The sequence below is a fragment of the Nesoenas mayeri genome (genome assembly GCF_963082525.1).
Source record: "Nesoenas mayeri genome assembly, chromosome: 2".
NCBI classification, from domain to species: Eukaryota; Metazoa; Chordata; class Aves; order Columbiformes; family Columbidae; genus Nesoenas; species Nesoenas mayeri.
Genome location: NC_137543.1, coordinates 163,290,040 through 163,305,471, shown reverse-complemented (window position 1 = coordinate 163,305,471; position 15,432 = coordinate 163,290,040). Strand labels below are relative to the sequence as shown.

The 15,432-nt window shown below is 50.7% G+C and overlaps 2 protein-coding genes across 2 annotated transcripts in view; one reads left to right on the top strand and one right to left on the bottom strand.

Annotated features, from left to right (window-relative positions):
- Nucleotides 1-7,676, bottom strand: part of KLHL18 (kelch like family member 18) — a 28,778-nt gene extending 21,102 nt beyond the window's left edge. The window contains exon 1 of the mRNA XM_080364278.1: nt 7,483-7,676. Within this exon, the coding sequence (XP_080220404.1) occupies nt 7,483-7,623 (141 nt within the window). The 5' untranslated portion in view covers nt 7,624-7,676. The remainder of the gene's footprint in view (nt 1-7,482) is intronic.
- Nucleotides 7,677-11,099: 3,423 nt separating this feature from the next.
- The window catches only part of KIF9 (kinesin family member 9), a gene marked incomplete at both ends in the record, with an annotated part of 28,064 nt that continues 23,731 nt past the window's right edge, over nt 11,100-15,432 (top strand). The window contains 6 exons of the mRNA XM_080364242.1: nt 11,100-11,192; nt 11,559-11,724; nt 12,819-12,925; nt 13,090-13,311; nt 14,556-14,639; nt 14,760-14,852. Coding sequence (XP_080220368.1) covers nt 11,100-11,192; nt 11,559-11,724; nt 12,819-12,925; nt 13,090-13,311; nt 14,556-14,639; nt 14,760-14,852 — 765 coding nt within the window. The remainder of the gene's footprint in view (nt 11,193-11,558; nt 11,725-12,818; nt 12,926-13,089; nt 13,312-14,555; nt 14,640-14,759; nt 14,853-15,432) is intronic.

Genomic DNA, 15,432 nt, shown 5'->3' with positions numbered 1-15,432 from the left:
TCAAAAACCAAACGAGGAGCAGCAGCGATAAGAGGAGCTCACGTTAATTTTGCTTTTTGAGGATTCCGAAAGGCACAAAGTTTTGTCTTTTGACCGAGGTGGCTGGTGGGTTCCACAGGGGCCAGCGCTCCTCAATGACTTTATAAATGACTTAAAGTCATTTGAGGGATTAATTGGTAAGTCTGCTGATGATACAAACTTGTGGGGAGCTGTGGAGGGCAGAGAGGCCCTGAAGAGGGATCTGGACAAACTGGAGAACTGGGTGATCACCAACCGCGTGAAGTTCAACAAGAACAAGTGGTGGATTTTGCGTCCAGGACACGGCAACCCCGGCTGTACAGACAGACTGGGGACAAGAGGCTGGAGCGCAGCTCCGTGGAGAGGGATCTGGGGGTTCTGGTCGATGGCAAGTTGAACATGAGCCAACAGTGTCCGTGGCACCAAGAGGGACCCGTGTCCTGGTGCATCCAGCACAGCGCAGGCAGGGACGGGATTGTCCTGCTCTGCTCGGCCTCACCTGCAGCATTGACAACCAGTGGTAGGACAAGGGGCAATGGGTGCAAACTGGAACACAGGAGGTTCCACTTGAATATGAGAAGCAACTTGTTGGGGTGAGGGTGGCAGAGCCTGGCCCAGGCTGCCCAGGGGGTTGTGGAGTCTCCTTCTGTGCAGACATTCCAACCCGCCTGGACACCTTCCTGTGTAACCTCATCTGGGTGTTCCTGCTCCATGGGGGGATTGCACTGGGTGAGCTTTCCAGGGCCCTTCCAACCCCTGACACTCTGGGATTCTGTGATTCACCGTGTGCAGGGCTGGGGACACAGGATAAAAAGGAGATAAAGCTACGGGAGAGCATCCAGAAGAGGCTGCGAAGTTGGTGAAGGGTTTAGAGTGTATGAGGAGTGGCTGAAATCACTGGGTTTGTTCCGCCTGGAGAGGAGAAGACTGAGAGGAGACCTCATCATGGTCTACAGCTTCCTCAGCAGGAGCAGGAGGGGCAGGGTGAGCTCTGCTCTGTGACAGTGACAGAGCCCAGGGAACGGCAGCAGATGTGCCGGGGGGTCAGTGGGACATGGGGAAAAGGTTCTTCACCCAGAGGTGCTGGACACTGAACAGGCTCCCAGGGAGGTGTCACAGCCCCAACCTGACAGTGTTCAAGAAGAGACTGAACACCGTCCTCAGACACACGGTGTGACCTGTGGGGTTGTCAATGCAGGGACGGGAGCTGGACTCGACGGGTCCCTCCAGCTCGGGACGTTCTATGACACGCAAATGGTCGACAGACAAAAGCTACTGATTGTGAGGGTTGAGGTTCTGACTTAAATCAGGACCTGAATTGTGAGATAAGTCCTAAAGTTATTGCCTTACAAGGCAGATGTTCTATGATATACAAGCCCGGCACACGGCTCTCCCATCGCAGCAAGCAAGAGCTATAACAATCTTAAATTTATCAATAAAAAACCACAACAAGTGTTGCTTCCCTGTTTGACGGAATCCAGAAGCTTCCAGAAGCTGCTGCTGTGCTCCCACAGAGTGCCCATTCCTTGGCCTAAAGCTCAGACTAAAGCAGAGACTAAATCAGCTTTCATCTCGAGAGGATATTTGTCTTCACAAAAACAACGCTCAGGAAGAACATAAATACTGAGCAGCTTCTTTTCTGCAATTAAAAAGCAGATCGGGGTCTCCAGATCAGGGACTGATACCCCCAAACCTGTATTTTTCGGTGAACTGAAATTCTTCGCGGAATTTATTTGTGAAATAAGCATCGAATAAGTGGGGAAGGTTCTGCTGTGCTATCGCCAAAACCAATGAGGGACCAAATCCATACTGCAGAGCTTTTCCCACCCAGGGAGCTTAGCGAAAAGCTAATTGATTTTTATTAATAAGGTAAAATCAACGGCAGAATTACACGTTTAGACAGAAGATGATGTTATGGGTGAAATGCTCTGGGGAAAAAAGAACCTTGAGGATAAGCAGAGTAGCGCCCGGTGGATGGAAAATAACCCCAAAATCTTATGTGAAGGGAGCCTGAAAGAAAACGCTTTATATCCAGCTCCTGGGGAGAAAAACTATCAATAAAAAATGAAACCTCACTGATTTAATCCAAAAAAATCCAGTAAATATGATAACACAGCAACGAGATCTCGCTGCGGTTCTTGCTGGAGACGCTCAGCACATTACATTTGAACCATCTCTACACTTTGCTGAGACGCGATCCCAAAAGAAGAAAAGCAGCAGCAATTTGCCTCAACTAAGCAAAAAATCCCAATTTCACCAAAGGAAAACGAAGTAACCACAGGACAAGGTGCGTCCCATCGTTTCCCTCCTCACACCAGTTTATTCCCCTTCGTTGCTCCCAAATCATCCTCAAATGATTCTGTAAGTAAACGCTTCGCAGCATCACCAAAGGAAAGACGCTTGCGATGGGACGTCTTCAAGAGGAGCTCTGACCCGCAGTCATTTAAGAGACAGCATTAGAAAAGGACTTTTCAAATCTATAGCCCAGGTCTGGATAATCTCAGCTCTGAGGGAGACACTTAAATCAGCAACTTCTTGGTTTTAATCGCATTTAAACCCAGAGTGACGTCGAAGACAGGAGAACAAATTCTGCCCCTCCTGTTGACTCAATGAACGCTCGCCCGGCTTTACGAGGGGAATAATTAAAACAAACAAACGAGAGTAGCGACGCTTCCTAATAATTTGAGCCCTGTTTGTACAGCAAACATTTCAGCGGGCTGGGAGGATCATTTACGGCCGTTGAGCCCAATGTCGATACAGCTAAAGAGGCCAATAAAAACCTGAACCACGCTGCAAAAACACGGCTTGTTCCCATTTTGATGCTGTTTGTTCCCATTTTGGGAGTCTGAACCCTGCTCACAGCAAGAGGAATCCAAGTTTAGGTCCAAAACAGCGTTTGGCAGCTTTTTTTAACTTGTATATAACCTATTTTTCTCTTTATAGAGGTGAGAACCTAAAAGATTTAGGTGTGAAAAACCAGCAACGAATGCACTCAGTGGTGCAAGAGGCATCAGGACCCACAAGGACTCCCGAGCATTGATGATGAAGGCGTCTCCATCGCCGAGCATTGACGATGAAGGCTTCTCAATCCCCGAGCATTGACGTTGAACGCTTCCCGATCCCCGAGCATTGACGTTGAACGCTTCTCGATCCCCGAGCATTGACGTTGAACGCTTCTCGATCCCCGAGCATTGACGTTGAACGCTTCCCGATCCCCGAGCATTGACGTTGAACGCTTCCCGATCCCCGAGCATTGACGTTAGATGCTTCCCGATCCCCGAGCATTGACGTTAGATGCTTCCCGATCCCCGAGCATTGACGTTGAACGCTTCCCGATCCCCGAGCATTGACGTTAGATGCTTCCCGATCCCCGAGCATTGACGTTAGATGCTTCCCGATCCCCGAGCATTGACGTTGAACGCTTCCCGATCCCCAAGCATCGACGTTAGATGCTTCCCGATCCCCAAGCATTGACGTTAGATGCTTCTCGATCCCCGAGCATTGACGTTAGATGCTTCCCGATCCCCAAGCATTGACGTTGAACGCTTCCCGATCCCCGATCATTGACGTTGAACGCTTCCCGATCCCCGAGCATTGACATTAGATGCTTCCCGATCCCCAAGCATTGACGTTAGATGCTTCCCGATCCCCAAGCATTGATATTGAATGCTTCTCGATCTCCAAGCATTGACGTTAGACGCTTCCCGATCCCCAAGCATTGACATTGAATGCTTCTCGATCCCCGAGCATTGACGTTGAACGCTTCTCGATCCCCAAGCATTGACGTTGAACGCTTCTCGGTGCTTTCCTACCTTGATTTTGGGTGGGAATTGTTCAAATGCTGATTGACGACTCGCTTTCCAGGCTCCTTCTGCACCGCACCGGATTTACAGCGCTCACGTCAGCTGTGCTTGAGGTGGTTTAAATGATTAAAAACCACCTCTGAATCCCAGCGAAGGAAAACTACTGCTCAAATATTCAGTGGGCGGTGTTAATTCAGTCGCCACAGGACCGAGAAATCCGCGGTCGGGAGGCAGAAGTGATAGAAACAGGGGATATTTTGACACGGCGACTCAGTGCGACAAGAGGAATCGAAGGAATAAAGTGCTTGGGATGGTGTGTGTGTATGAGGGAAAACAGGGCTCTTGGCACCAGTCGATTTTGTTGACCCTAATAAAGAATCAACCGGTCGGCGGACAAAGTTAAGACTCGGTTTAAGACCAACAGAGACATTTTGCTTAATATATTTTGAACTTCGTAGGGATGAAAGGCTCTGCACCCTCCTCACATAGAAATAGCCCCCGAAATGAAATCTAATATTAGGTTGGTTAATCTAATATAATAAATGGAATAAAGAAAGCGAGGCCGACGCGGCGCCCTGGTAAAGCAGCCGAGCTCCTTCAGCCCGCACGAGTGGCCCCATAAAAGAGACACAAAGGGAGATAAATAAGGTTAAAAAAAGCACTTTGCTATGGTAAATCCATAGGAAAACTTCTTCAGGAGAGTTTTGCGGGACAACGGTCAGTTATTTGTCCGAGATAAGGACGGGGTTCTACACCTTGTCACTATTTTCTCCCTCCGGACACTGTAGAGCAGCATGGGGACCCACAGCAGGGTCAACACCGCGATTTTGGGGATGTGGGACGTGCATGATGTGGAAATCTTCTTCTGCAACATGAAGTCACCGTGATAACATCACGTTTAATCCTAATGAAATGGCACTTTCCATCACAAACCAGTTTTGTCGCAGAATTCCCCCAGGTTATGGCGCAGATGGTCACAAATACCACGTCAGGGAAGGTCCAAGCTCTGCCAAGGGGGATCTGCACATGGCAAAGATCTTCCCAACGAGCATTTTCCCCTGTGCTGGGCACTGGGGAGGCCAAACCTCAAGTCCTGGGGGCAGTTTTGGGCCCCTCACGCCAAGAAAGGCCTTGAGGTGCTGGAGCGAGCGGAGAGAAGGGAACGGAGCTGGTGAGGGGCTGGAGCACAAGTGTGATGGAGCGGCTGAGGGACCTGGGGCGACCCTGGAGACCTCGAGAGAGAAGAATTTGGGCTCTTCAGGAGCTCTTGGAAGAGTCTGATGGGATAAAGCCCTGGAGAGATGGTTGACTGTCAAGGATTGTCTTCTCCAAGGCAAAGCATGGACCTTCCTGACACGCAGGGGATGGAGGGAGGTGGCTGGAGGTCGGAGAGGACGAGCTCAAGGACAAGAGGGACATGGACAAGAGGCGGATGCTGTGATAGGTGACACAAGAGGAAGATGTAGAAACGTGGATTGACCAAGTCAAGGACCACCAGGGGTTGGACTCAACTAGAAGATGGTTGGAAAGCACCAGAACAGTGAAGGGTCTGGAGCACAAGTGTGATGGAGCGGCTGAGGGACCTGGGGGGTTCAGCTGGAGAACAGGAGCTGAGGGGAGACAGGGACACAAAGAAACGGCCTCAAGTTGCGCCAGGGGAGGTTGAGGTTGGATGTGGGAACAATTTCTTCCCCAAAGGGCTGTGGGGCATTGGAACAGGCTGCCCAGGGCAGTGCTGGAGTCACCAGCCCTGCAGGGCTGGACAGACGGACATGAGGTTCTCAGGACATGGGGCAGTGCTGGGGTGGGTTAACAGCTGGACTCCATGATCTTGAGGGGCTTTTCCAACCAAAACTATTCAATGATTCTATGATTTTAACCTGCACATTAGTCACAGCTGATCTACAGGATTAAGCAGCCCCGGGCTGAACCCCAATCACGCGTCCCCACCACAGGCACAACCCTCCCCATCTCCTTCTTCATCAGGTGAAAACTCTTAAGTATGAGTAGGCTGGGAAACACCTTCACATTTAATTAAACTCGCGAGCTCATTCTGGAATGACTCAACTAATCCTTGGGAGTTTGCACGTCGCGCCCATGACACGTCGCACCCACGACAACCTCCCTCCCGTCAGCTCCTGCGCTGGAGGGTTCCAGCACCTCCCGCTCACCTCAGAGCCCCCCAGCCCCAGCGACACCGTCCTGAGCATTTACCGACGCTACCGATTATTTATTTGGCGTAAAGAAGCGACGTTCTTAAAAAGATAAAGGTTTCCTAGGGAAAACAGACTCTCCTCCCATGGTTTGGGGCAGAGGTTGGTCCATAAACTGGCACCAACCTCACCCATAGTGTCACCTCCCAAACCACTCAGTGTTGGGATCACCACCAAAATGGGGGGTCCAGGGTGCCCCTTTTCCTCTCAAAACAAGATATTTTAGTGAATCGCTCTCCGTGGCTGCTGGAAACACCACGACGGCTCCAAGGGTGAAGAGGATCCATCTCCCACCTGGGGGAGCGTCGGGGACCGGGTGTCACCAACCCATCCCAGCTCACACTTTGTTTCAGGGGTGCTCAGCACCCCGCTCACTGCCAAGAGCCCCTCACAGAGCCCCCCCAAATGTCTGGGGAGCCCCAACACCCCCTGATTCCCCACCAAGGGGGAGCCATGGGAAGGGGAGACTCGCAGCTCCCCCTTCTCATCACTGAAGGGACAGGGGGGGCTCAGCTCCCCTCATATCCCCCAAAGGGACCCTCAGCTTCCCCTTGTCCCCACCAAAGGGACTAGGGGGGGCTCAGCTGCCCCCTTATCACCCCCAAAGGGACCCTGAGCTCCCCCATTACCCCCATCAAAGGGACACTCTGCTCCTCTCCTGTTCCCCCACCAAAAACAGCCAGAGGGACTCCAGCTGCCTCCTCCTCCCCACCAAAAAGGTTGGTGGGGCCCTCAGCTCCCCCCTTGCCCCCCAAAGGGACCCTCAGCTCCCCTTTCTCCCCACCAAAAGGGTTGTGTGGGGCCCTCTGCTCCCCCCTTGCCCCCCAAAGGGACCCTCAGCTCCCTCTTACCCCCCATCGAAACAACCCAAATGGACCCCACTTGCTTTCTTCTCCCCACCAAAAGGGTTGGGGAGGCCCTCAGCTCCCCCCTTACCCACCCAAACGGACCCTTTGCCCCCCCTTATCCCCACCAAAGGGGCTGGGGGGACCCTCAGCTGCCCCCTCACAAAGGGACCCTCTGCTCCCCCTTATTGCCCATCAAAGGGACCCTTTGCTGCCCACTTGTCCCCCAGAAAAAGGGCTCCCCCTTATCCCCCAAAAAGGACCCTCGGCTTCACCTTCTCCCCACCAAAAGGGCTGGGGGGGCCTCAGCACCCTCCGTATCCCCCAAAGGGACCCTCAGCTGCCCCTTATTCCCCCCAAATTGACTCTTTGCTCCCCCTTACTCCCCACCCAAGGAGCCCCTGCTCCCCTCCTTGTCCCCCCACCAAAAGGACCAAGGGGACCCTCAGCTCCTCCCTCACCCCCCAAATGGACTCTCCGCTTCCCCCTTGTCCCCCCCGCAAACACCCTGTCCCTCCGTGTCCCCATCACAGTCCCGGGGGTCCCTCAGCCCCCGGGCCCCCCGGGTCCCCCCATTTCCCCCCGGGCCGGGCCGGGCCGCACCTTGAGGGTGACATCGCAGAGCTTCCCCTGCCGCCGGATCTCGCCCATCACGCCGTACCCCCGGCTGGGCAAATCGCCCACCGAGAAATGCACCAAATCCTCGGGGTCCAGCTCCGGCTCGGCCGCCGCCGCCTCCAGCATCTTCCCGGCCGCCCTTCGCCTCCCCCGCGCCTTGTCCCCGCCCGGCCGCCGTAGCGCGGCCCTCGCAGCCGCCCCCGCTTCCGTCTCCACCTCCCTCCGCTTCCGGGAGAAGCCGGAAGTGGCCGGCGCCATGGCAACGGCGTACACATCCCCAAGGGCCGCGGCGGCTCCGGTTCGCCCGGGCCCGGCCGAGGCGGGGGCGCAGGTACGTGAGGGCCGGGGCATCGCCCCCTCCTCAGGGCCTTGGCGTGACCCGCCTCCCGTTGTCCCCACGGGCCGCAACAGCCCCTCAGGCCCCGTCCCCCTCCTCAAGGTTCCTTCCTGTCCTCAGGGTCTTGTTCTGAAGGCTGAGGGGGATGTGATCAATGGATCAATAGCTCAGGGTGGGTGTCAGAGGGTGGACCAGACTCTGTTCATGGTGCCCAGCGCCAGGGTGAGGGGCAACGGGCACATACTGGAACACAGGAGGCTCCATCTGAACATGAGCAGAAACTTGTTTGCTGGGAGGTGCCAGAGCCTGGCCCAGGCTGCCCAGAGCGGCTGTGGAGTCTCCTGCTCTGGGACATTCAAACCCGCCTGGACCCACCTGTGTGATCTGCTCTGTGACCCCATGTGATCTGCTGTGTGACCCTGTGTGATCTGCTCTGTGACCCCGTGTGATCTGCTCTGTGACCCCATGTGATCTGCTGTGTGACCCTGTGTGATCTGCCCTGTGACCCCGTGTGATCTGCTCTGGTGACCCTGTGTGATCTGCTCTGTGACCCTGCATGAGCAGGTGGGCTGGGGGATCTACAGAGGGACCTTCAACCCAACCAGCCTGGGGTTCTGTGATTCTCCTCCCCCAGGGTTTATTTCCCACCTCAGGCGGTGTCTCCACAGGCCTTGCTCTCTGCCCCCAGCCTCGTCTCCTCCAGATCTTCTCTCCTCACCATCTCCACCCGCCCAGGTCTGGTAAAACACGGGTGATCCTTCCCGTGTCACCACAGCCCCCTCTCAGATCACCTGGGGGCAGTTTTAGGCCCCTCACACCAAGAAAGGCCTTGAGATGCTGGAGCGAGTGCAGAGAAGGGAACGGAGCTGGTGAGGGGCTGGAGCACAAGTGTGATGGAGCGGCTGAGGGACCTGGGGGTTCAGCTGGAGAACAGGAGCTGAGGGGAGACAGGGACACAAAGAAACGGCCTCAAGTTGCGCCAGGGGAGGTTGAGGTTGGATGTGGGAACAATTTCTTCCCCAAAGGGCTGTGGGGCATTGGAACAGGCTGCCCAGGGCAGTGCTGGAGTCACCATCCCTGGAGGGCTGGACAGGCGGACATGAGGTTCTCAGGACATGGGGCAGTGCCGGGGTGGGGTAACGCTTGGACTTGATGATCCTGAGGGTCTTTTCCAATCAAAATAATTCTGTGATTCTATTTTGTTTGACTGGGTGGGTTCAACTCAAAGCATCCCTGCAGTTTCAGTTCCAGGTGCTGCAGTTTTGCCTCCCCTCCCCAGTTTTTAGATTTGGCCCCAAATGTCCATCCGCAGTGTATAAGCTGAAATCTCCCAGGCAGAACCAAACCCCATGTTCCACTGCTCTGCGCACACGTTTCTGTGCCAATCAGCCCCTAAATCCTCACCTAAAACTTCCCTTTGGCACTAAGGGCACGTTGGCCTCTGCCCGTTGCAGAGATAAGTGTTTTGCCTTAATTACGAGCAAAAATAACCCATTAGTCTTGAGACTAATGACCAGGGCAGTCCTGCTGGCTTTGGCTGCTGTATAAGGAGCGACCAAGGAACTTGGGTTTGGCACCTTGTCCTAAAGAGCTTCCCAACCAGCGGCCCGAGCTGTGAACTGCCATTCGCTTTGCTCGGTTTACGTTACCGCTGCTGAACAACAAGCGAAGGTCACGACAATTCTCACTCTTGCCATTTTGATGTTTATTTTTCAGTCTGGGGAAGATGGTTTAGCCGTGAAACGTTTTTGGCCAGCAATAAATAGCGAGTTTTCTTTGGTTAAAATTGCAGACCCAAAACCTCAATTAATAATCAGCTTGGTTGGATGCTTGAGGTGCTGCTAACGAGCTGGAGAGCTTTTGGTCTCCACGCTGGTGGTGTTTCCCTCTTTCCTTCCCATTTTCTAACAAAAGTAAATACTTTCTAGAGGAATTGCTGTCTCCTGACACTGAACAATGGCCATTGTTGCAGCGAGGGAAGTTCCATTGTTCTGAATTTATACTCTGATTAACACGAGAGTTTTTGCCTAAAGTTTTCCCTTATTTCTTCTGTGCTTCTTGCTGCAGCTTTGCAGAAATCAGCTTAACACTTGGATTCGATATTAAGCATCTTTTCCACCCTCAATGATTGTAAAAAAGGCCCAGTTTGGATTATATGTATTTGTGCAGAAGAGTTTTGTCATCTCTAACAACCCCGATAACCAGACGAGGAGCGTTTCCATGCCGTAAAACTCCATCTTTGTTTTAATTTCCTCCGTGTTGCTCCTGCCTTTTTTAATGCAGCGCTGGCAAGTGTTTAGGCAGCTTTCTCTGCGTGTCATTTAATCCTTACGGTGACAGCCGTGCCCTTCTTTATCACCCTGCTTTTTCACAGGTTGTTTCATTGACAACTGTCTCCAGTACGGGAGAGATTATGGTCACAGAAACCTCGCACTGGTTTGGATTCTACAGCGGGTGTCGTGTTGTCTAGAAGGACGAGGCACCAAGGTACTCATTGAAATCCTCACCGTGTTTTAAAGTCTTGGTTCAGCTCACACCCCTGCGTTTCTTTCTTGAGCAGTCCCAGTAGATAAAGCAACAGAGAGATCGCAAAGAAAGATACTTAATATACAAGAAATGCAAAAGGTTGTGTCTGAAACTCGAAGGCACATAATGTTTCTTCTTCAGAAACTTGAAGACCAGGTGTTCCTTAGACACCTTAAAATATTTTTACATCAGGAGAGATTATAAAAATGCCTGTTCAATGCGGACTGTAAACAGGGTAATTGCTGCTCTGAGCGCTGCAAATATCAGTGTGCTCCTTTAGTCTTGGTTTAACCTACTTACTTAGGTCTTACTTAAAGCCTCAGAAGCTGGAAACGGTTCTGGATGAACTGGTGTTGCAAAACAGTGTGTTCGTTCGCATGTGGAAAACACCAGACAAAACCCATCTCCTATTCCTGCACCTCTTTGGCTTTGCAAAGCTCGGAGGAGAAAAGGTTGTGTTGTCAAAAATGATACAGAATCAGAGACACGAGGAAATCGCCATCAGAAAGACGTTTCTCTTTTGACACGTGGAGTTTTTGCAACAGGACAAGCCTGGAATGAACTTTCAGCAACTGTTTGCCCACAATTGTTCTTAATAAGCGTTTGAAACCGCAGCTGAGCTTTTGTTAACACTTTATCTTCAAACTTGACTCCTCTGTATCTTAATTTTCATAACATTACATTTGATTTCAGGAGTGCAACATAGTTGACTTTTCCCTTTTTGCCCCCTCTAGTTAGAATGGATGCAGTAGGAAGAGTCCACACATTTGTGCGAGTGAAGCCAACAGCCAATTTTGCTCAAGATATGATCAAGTTTGGGCCAGACAACAAGGTAAAGCCCTTGCGTGTGTGACAGGTTTGGGATTTGGTTCCAGTTTTGCCCACAGAAATGCAGAATCCTGCTGCGCCTTAAGGCTGCGCGTAACGTTTTGGTGCACGTTGACTCACGCGTTCCTGCTCGCTGTTCTCCTCCGCGCTTGTGGTTTGTATCAGCAAGAGTGGCCGTGGAAAATGTACTTGTTTGGATACAGAAAATCCTCAAAAAGAGTGAGACTGAGCAACCCTTGAGGAATTCCTGGTGGTAACCATGATTCCAGTCTCCCCGTGGTATCGTCTTCAGTGGGTGTTTTCTTTTCAGTCAATAACTGCTGAAGCCCTGTGGTTATTGAAGCGCTCCTCATCTCTTTTTGGCTTTCAGAGTGTCAATATATACATCAAAAAGGACGCGAGGAAGGGAGTTGTGAACAACACGCAGACGGACTGGTCCTTTCGGCTGGACGGCGTCCTCCACAACACCTCCCAGGAACTGGCTTACGAGACCGTGGCGCAGAAACTGGTGTCTGAAGCTTTAAGCGGCTATAATGGTAATTTGTCGCTGTTTTGATGATTTTGACGACCAAGGGAGAGATCCTTTTGATGGTTAATTTGAGGAAAGCAGGGATTCCTTCCTGAGTTTATTCTTGTCCCGGCCCAACAGATGGGATGGGGGTGAGTTCGCTCTGAACGCGACACGTGCCCCGATCAGCAGATGAGATCAGGTGTGGGTTAACTCTGGGGTAATTCTGCATGGTTATGCGAAGTGAACGATAGACAATCACTCCAGGGGTCCAACTCAATTATTAATTGGATAAAAGTGCGTGGCGGGATGCAAATTACAGCAATTAGTGACTTGGCGAAAGCATAATATCACCAAACTTATCAATACATTGATAAGTCGTCCTACAAACGGTGGATTGGCAACGATTAGTGACTATAACACTAAACTTAAGACTTTAACAACGGAACTTAAAATGATGCTACGTTTTTATGTTCAAGAAAAAGGAAAAGAGAGAGAAGGAAAACTAAGATATGAGAAAGAAAGTAAGATATAAACTAAGATATGAGAGAGGAAGAGAGTAAGATATCACCAGTGCACAGGTTGTGGATCCAGCGATGTCTGGTGAAGGGAGGGTGGTCATGGTGAAGATTTGGGTCACTCTGTGCAGCTCATACTCGTCACAACCTGACGCCGCGCACGGGGTCATTTTATAACCCAGTTCAGTTACATGGGGGTGGTTCATCTCCTGTTTCGCTCTTCGTACTAATCAGGAAGACTCTTCTAGAAATGGGTCTGGGGTCTTCAAACTAGGGGAACGATGACAGTACTGAGCAGAAGTCTTGCCCATCAGGGGTAGCTGTTGGTTCATGGTTTCTTCTGATAATTAGTTGTCCGACTGATGGTTGATCTTGTTCCAATTAGGCCATGAGGCCTTCACAACAATTGACAATGTGCCTGACACCATAACCATTTATCTCTTCCGCCAAACACAACACCTTGGGGAAGATAAGGGATTACACAACCATCTTATCCTCCCGAAGTAACAAAAATCAGACATCTAAGGCATGACAAGGTCCTTTGTTCTGCTAAGGATGCGAGGGGAAGCGCTTCAAGCTGTCACAATTCCAGACCCTTTTCTAGGTACAATAATGTGCTACGGGCAAACGGGGGCTGGGAAAACATACACGATGACGGGAGTGACTACTGAGTACAAGCACCGCGGAATCATCCCCCGCGCGATACAGCAGGTACTGGATCCGAACGCGAGAAGAAATAACGACATCCCTTGTATCAGCTCTGTTACGCGTCAAAACGTTTTAACATTTTGAACATATTCTTTGGAAAACCGTAAATAACTCATAGTTGTGTTTGTGAACTAGCAAAGCTGACAAACTCTCTTCTCTTTGTCTAGGTCTTCAAAGCAACCGCACGGTCCATTGATCCGTTGGTCACCGTGCGAATATCCTACCTGGAGATCTACAATGAGACCATGTTCGACCTTCTGTCCCCCACGGGCAGCGGGCCGGGCGGCACGCCGATGGCCGTGGTGGATTGTCCGCAGGGCGTTTACGTGAAGGGATTGTCCATACATCCCGTGAGCGATGAGGAAGATGCTCTAAGTCTCCTTTGGGAGGCAAGAAAAGCCACATATTACCCTTTTGGTTGTTATACTTAGTGGTGGTAAAGCAGGAGCGGGGTGGCCGGGATGGCTGGAGGGAGGTTCAACCCTCTTTGTTCCCTTTAGAACTGGTAACACTTTGCAGCCGCGTTCTTGCAAAGAAAATATCCCTGGCACAGAGAATTCCCAGTGCACTAAACCCTGTTTTTCACGTACACCTGAGCAACAGGTGACGGAGGAAATTCTTTGGGGTGACACCACAGGGTGTAGTAGCATTGGAGAGCACAGCAGCACCAAAAGAGCGAAGGGGACCGCAGGATTTGCCTTAATTTCAGCAGATTTATGTGAAATACCAGCCCCTTCAGCAGAGCAGGATGTCAGGCAGCCAAAAAGCCTCATTGTCGTTACTCCGGTTATCGTGTGAGAGTGTCAGTGAGGGACATAGTACCAAGCGTAGAATATTTGGGATCCTTTTAGAGCCACCAGCTGACGCTGGAATTTCTCAGTGAAAAACACACCTGCCTGTTCTATCCACAACGCTCCAAGAAACGAGCGTTACCAGCGACATCTCGACTTGATGATTTTAAGTGTCTCTTCCAAGCAGAATGATCCTGCGATTCAACCTTTGGCAGATAGTTTGGGCTGCTCGTGGCACACGTAATCAGATTTTTACAGCAGGGCCATTCCCCCAACAGGTTGACTTTGGGGAAGGAGTTTGCTGACTTACACCTGCGTCTTTCTTCTTGTGGCTGCTTTAGATCATGAGGAAAACGCAAATAACTAATTGGTTCTGGATGCTGGAAGCGTATTCTTCCCATCTGGTGCCCTTAAAATCTTTGGCTTCTCTGGGGTTGTGGTGTCCTGATCGTAGGAGCTCCCATTTTCTTTATAAAGAGTACAAAGGTGATGATAATTCAGTTTAACTTGAGATCTTTCAACACAAGAAATGCAAGTGACGCCTGGTCATTGTCCTTAGAGACCTGGGCTGTGAAACCTGTTGCCAAATGCATTTTTACACGGTGGGACCTTCCGTTTCCTTTTCTGCTTCGCTCCGTGATACCCTCACACTCCAAACAAGCGGTTGCGACATCTTTTTCAATGTCGCTTTTCTCTTCCCATCAGCGGGCATCACTAATTCGTGGCGATCGTACACATGTTTAACACTCTTTGGTTTTCTAGTTTAACCCTGTGTATGTCTAATTTCTTTCTATTCTTCCGCTGCAGTTGAATAATATTTTCAATTCTCGCTTCATTTACAGGGTGACGCCAACAGGGTGATAGCGGAGCACACGCTGAATAAGAATTCATCCCGATCCCATTGCATCTTTACTATTTACATTGAGGTAAGAGCTCCAGCGGTTTTCCCAAGGGACTCGAGTGACCGAGGGTTTTACGTGGCTGGTTCTGACTGTATTTCCGCCTTGTTTCCTGCTAAACACATTTTAGATTCTTTGCCCCTTCAGTCTCATTTCAGAGCTTTCTCAGATGTCAAATGCATTACCTCTAAAATCAACTTAATCGATCTGGCAGGCTCAGAGCGACTGGGCAAGACTGGAGTAAGTAATGGAAGAGATATTGCAGCCATCAACACACGGGAGGTGAAATTATGGTGTTTCCCCTCCACAGAATTCGGCCTGTGGTGAATAGGAGGGACTGTGATGAGTTGTAAGTCCCATTAACACATCAGAGGGTGCTCAGTTGTTTCCCCCTGATAATTTCTACAAGTTCACCTCTATTTCACTCCCACCCCAAGTGCCTCCCAACCCAGCCCAGACTCAATTAGTTCATTTAAGTCTATTATTTCTCAAAAAAACGCTGATTTTTCTCTTCATTCCACGAGCCACAGTGCAAATCCCCCACTTGTGGTCGCAGCAGGTAAACTATTGAAACCTTCTTAGAGCATCAGGGCTCAACAAGTGAAACCTTCTCAGGTCCCGTGTGACACTCCGTATCAATCAAAATAGAAATCGCATGGGCCCTGTGACAAATATACATAATGTATCTTTTGCGGTGGAACATCATAGTAGTCTTGTAATGAAAAAAAGGTCTCTGAAAACTTGTTTTCAGACTCAACAAAGCTCTAGATGGTGAGTTTATTAGCTCTGTACCCTCGCAGTTGTACCCCTAGTAAGGAAT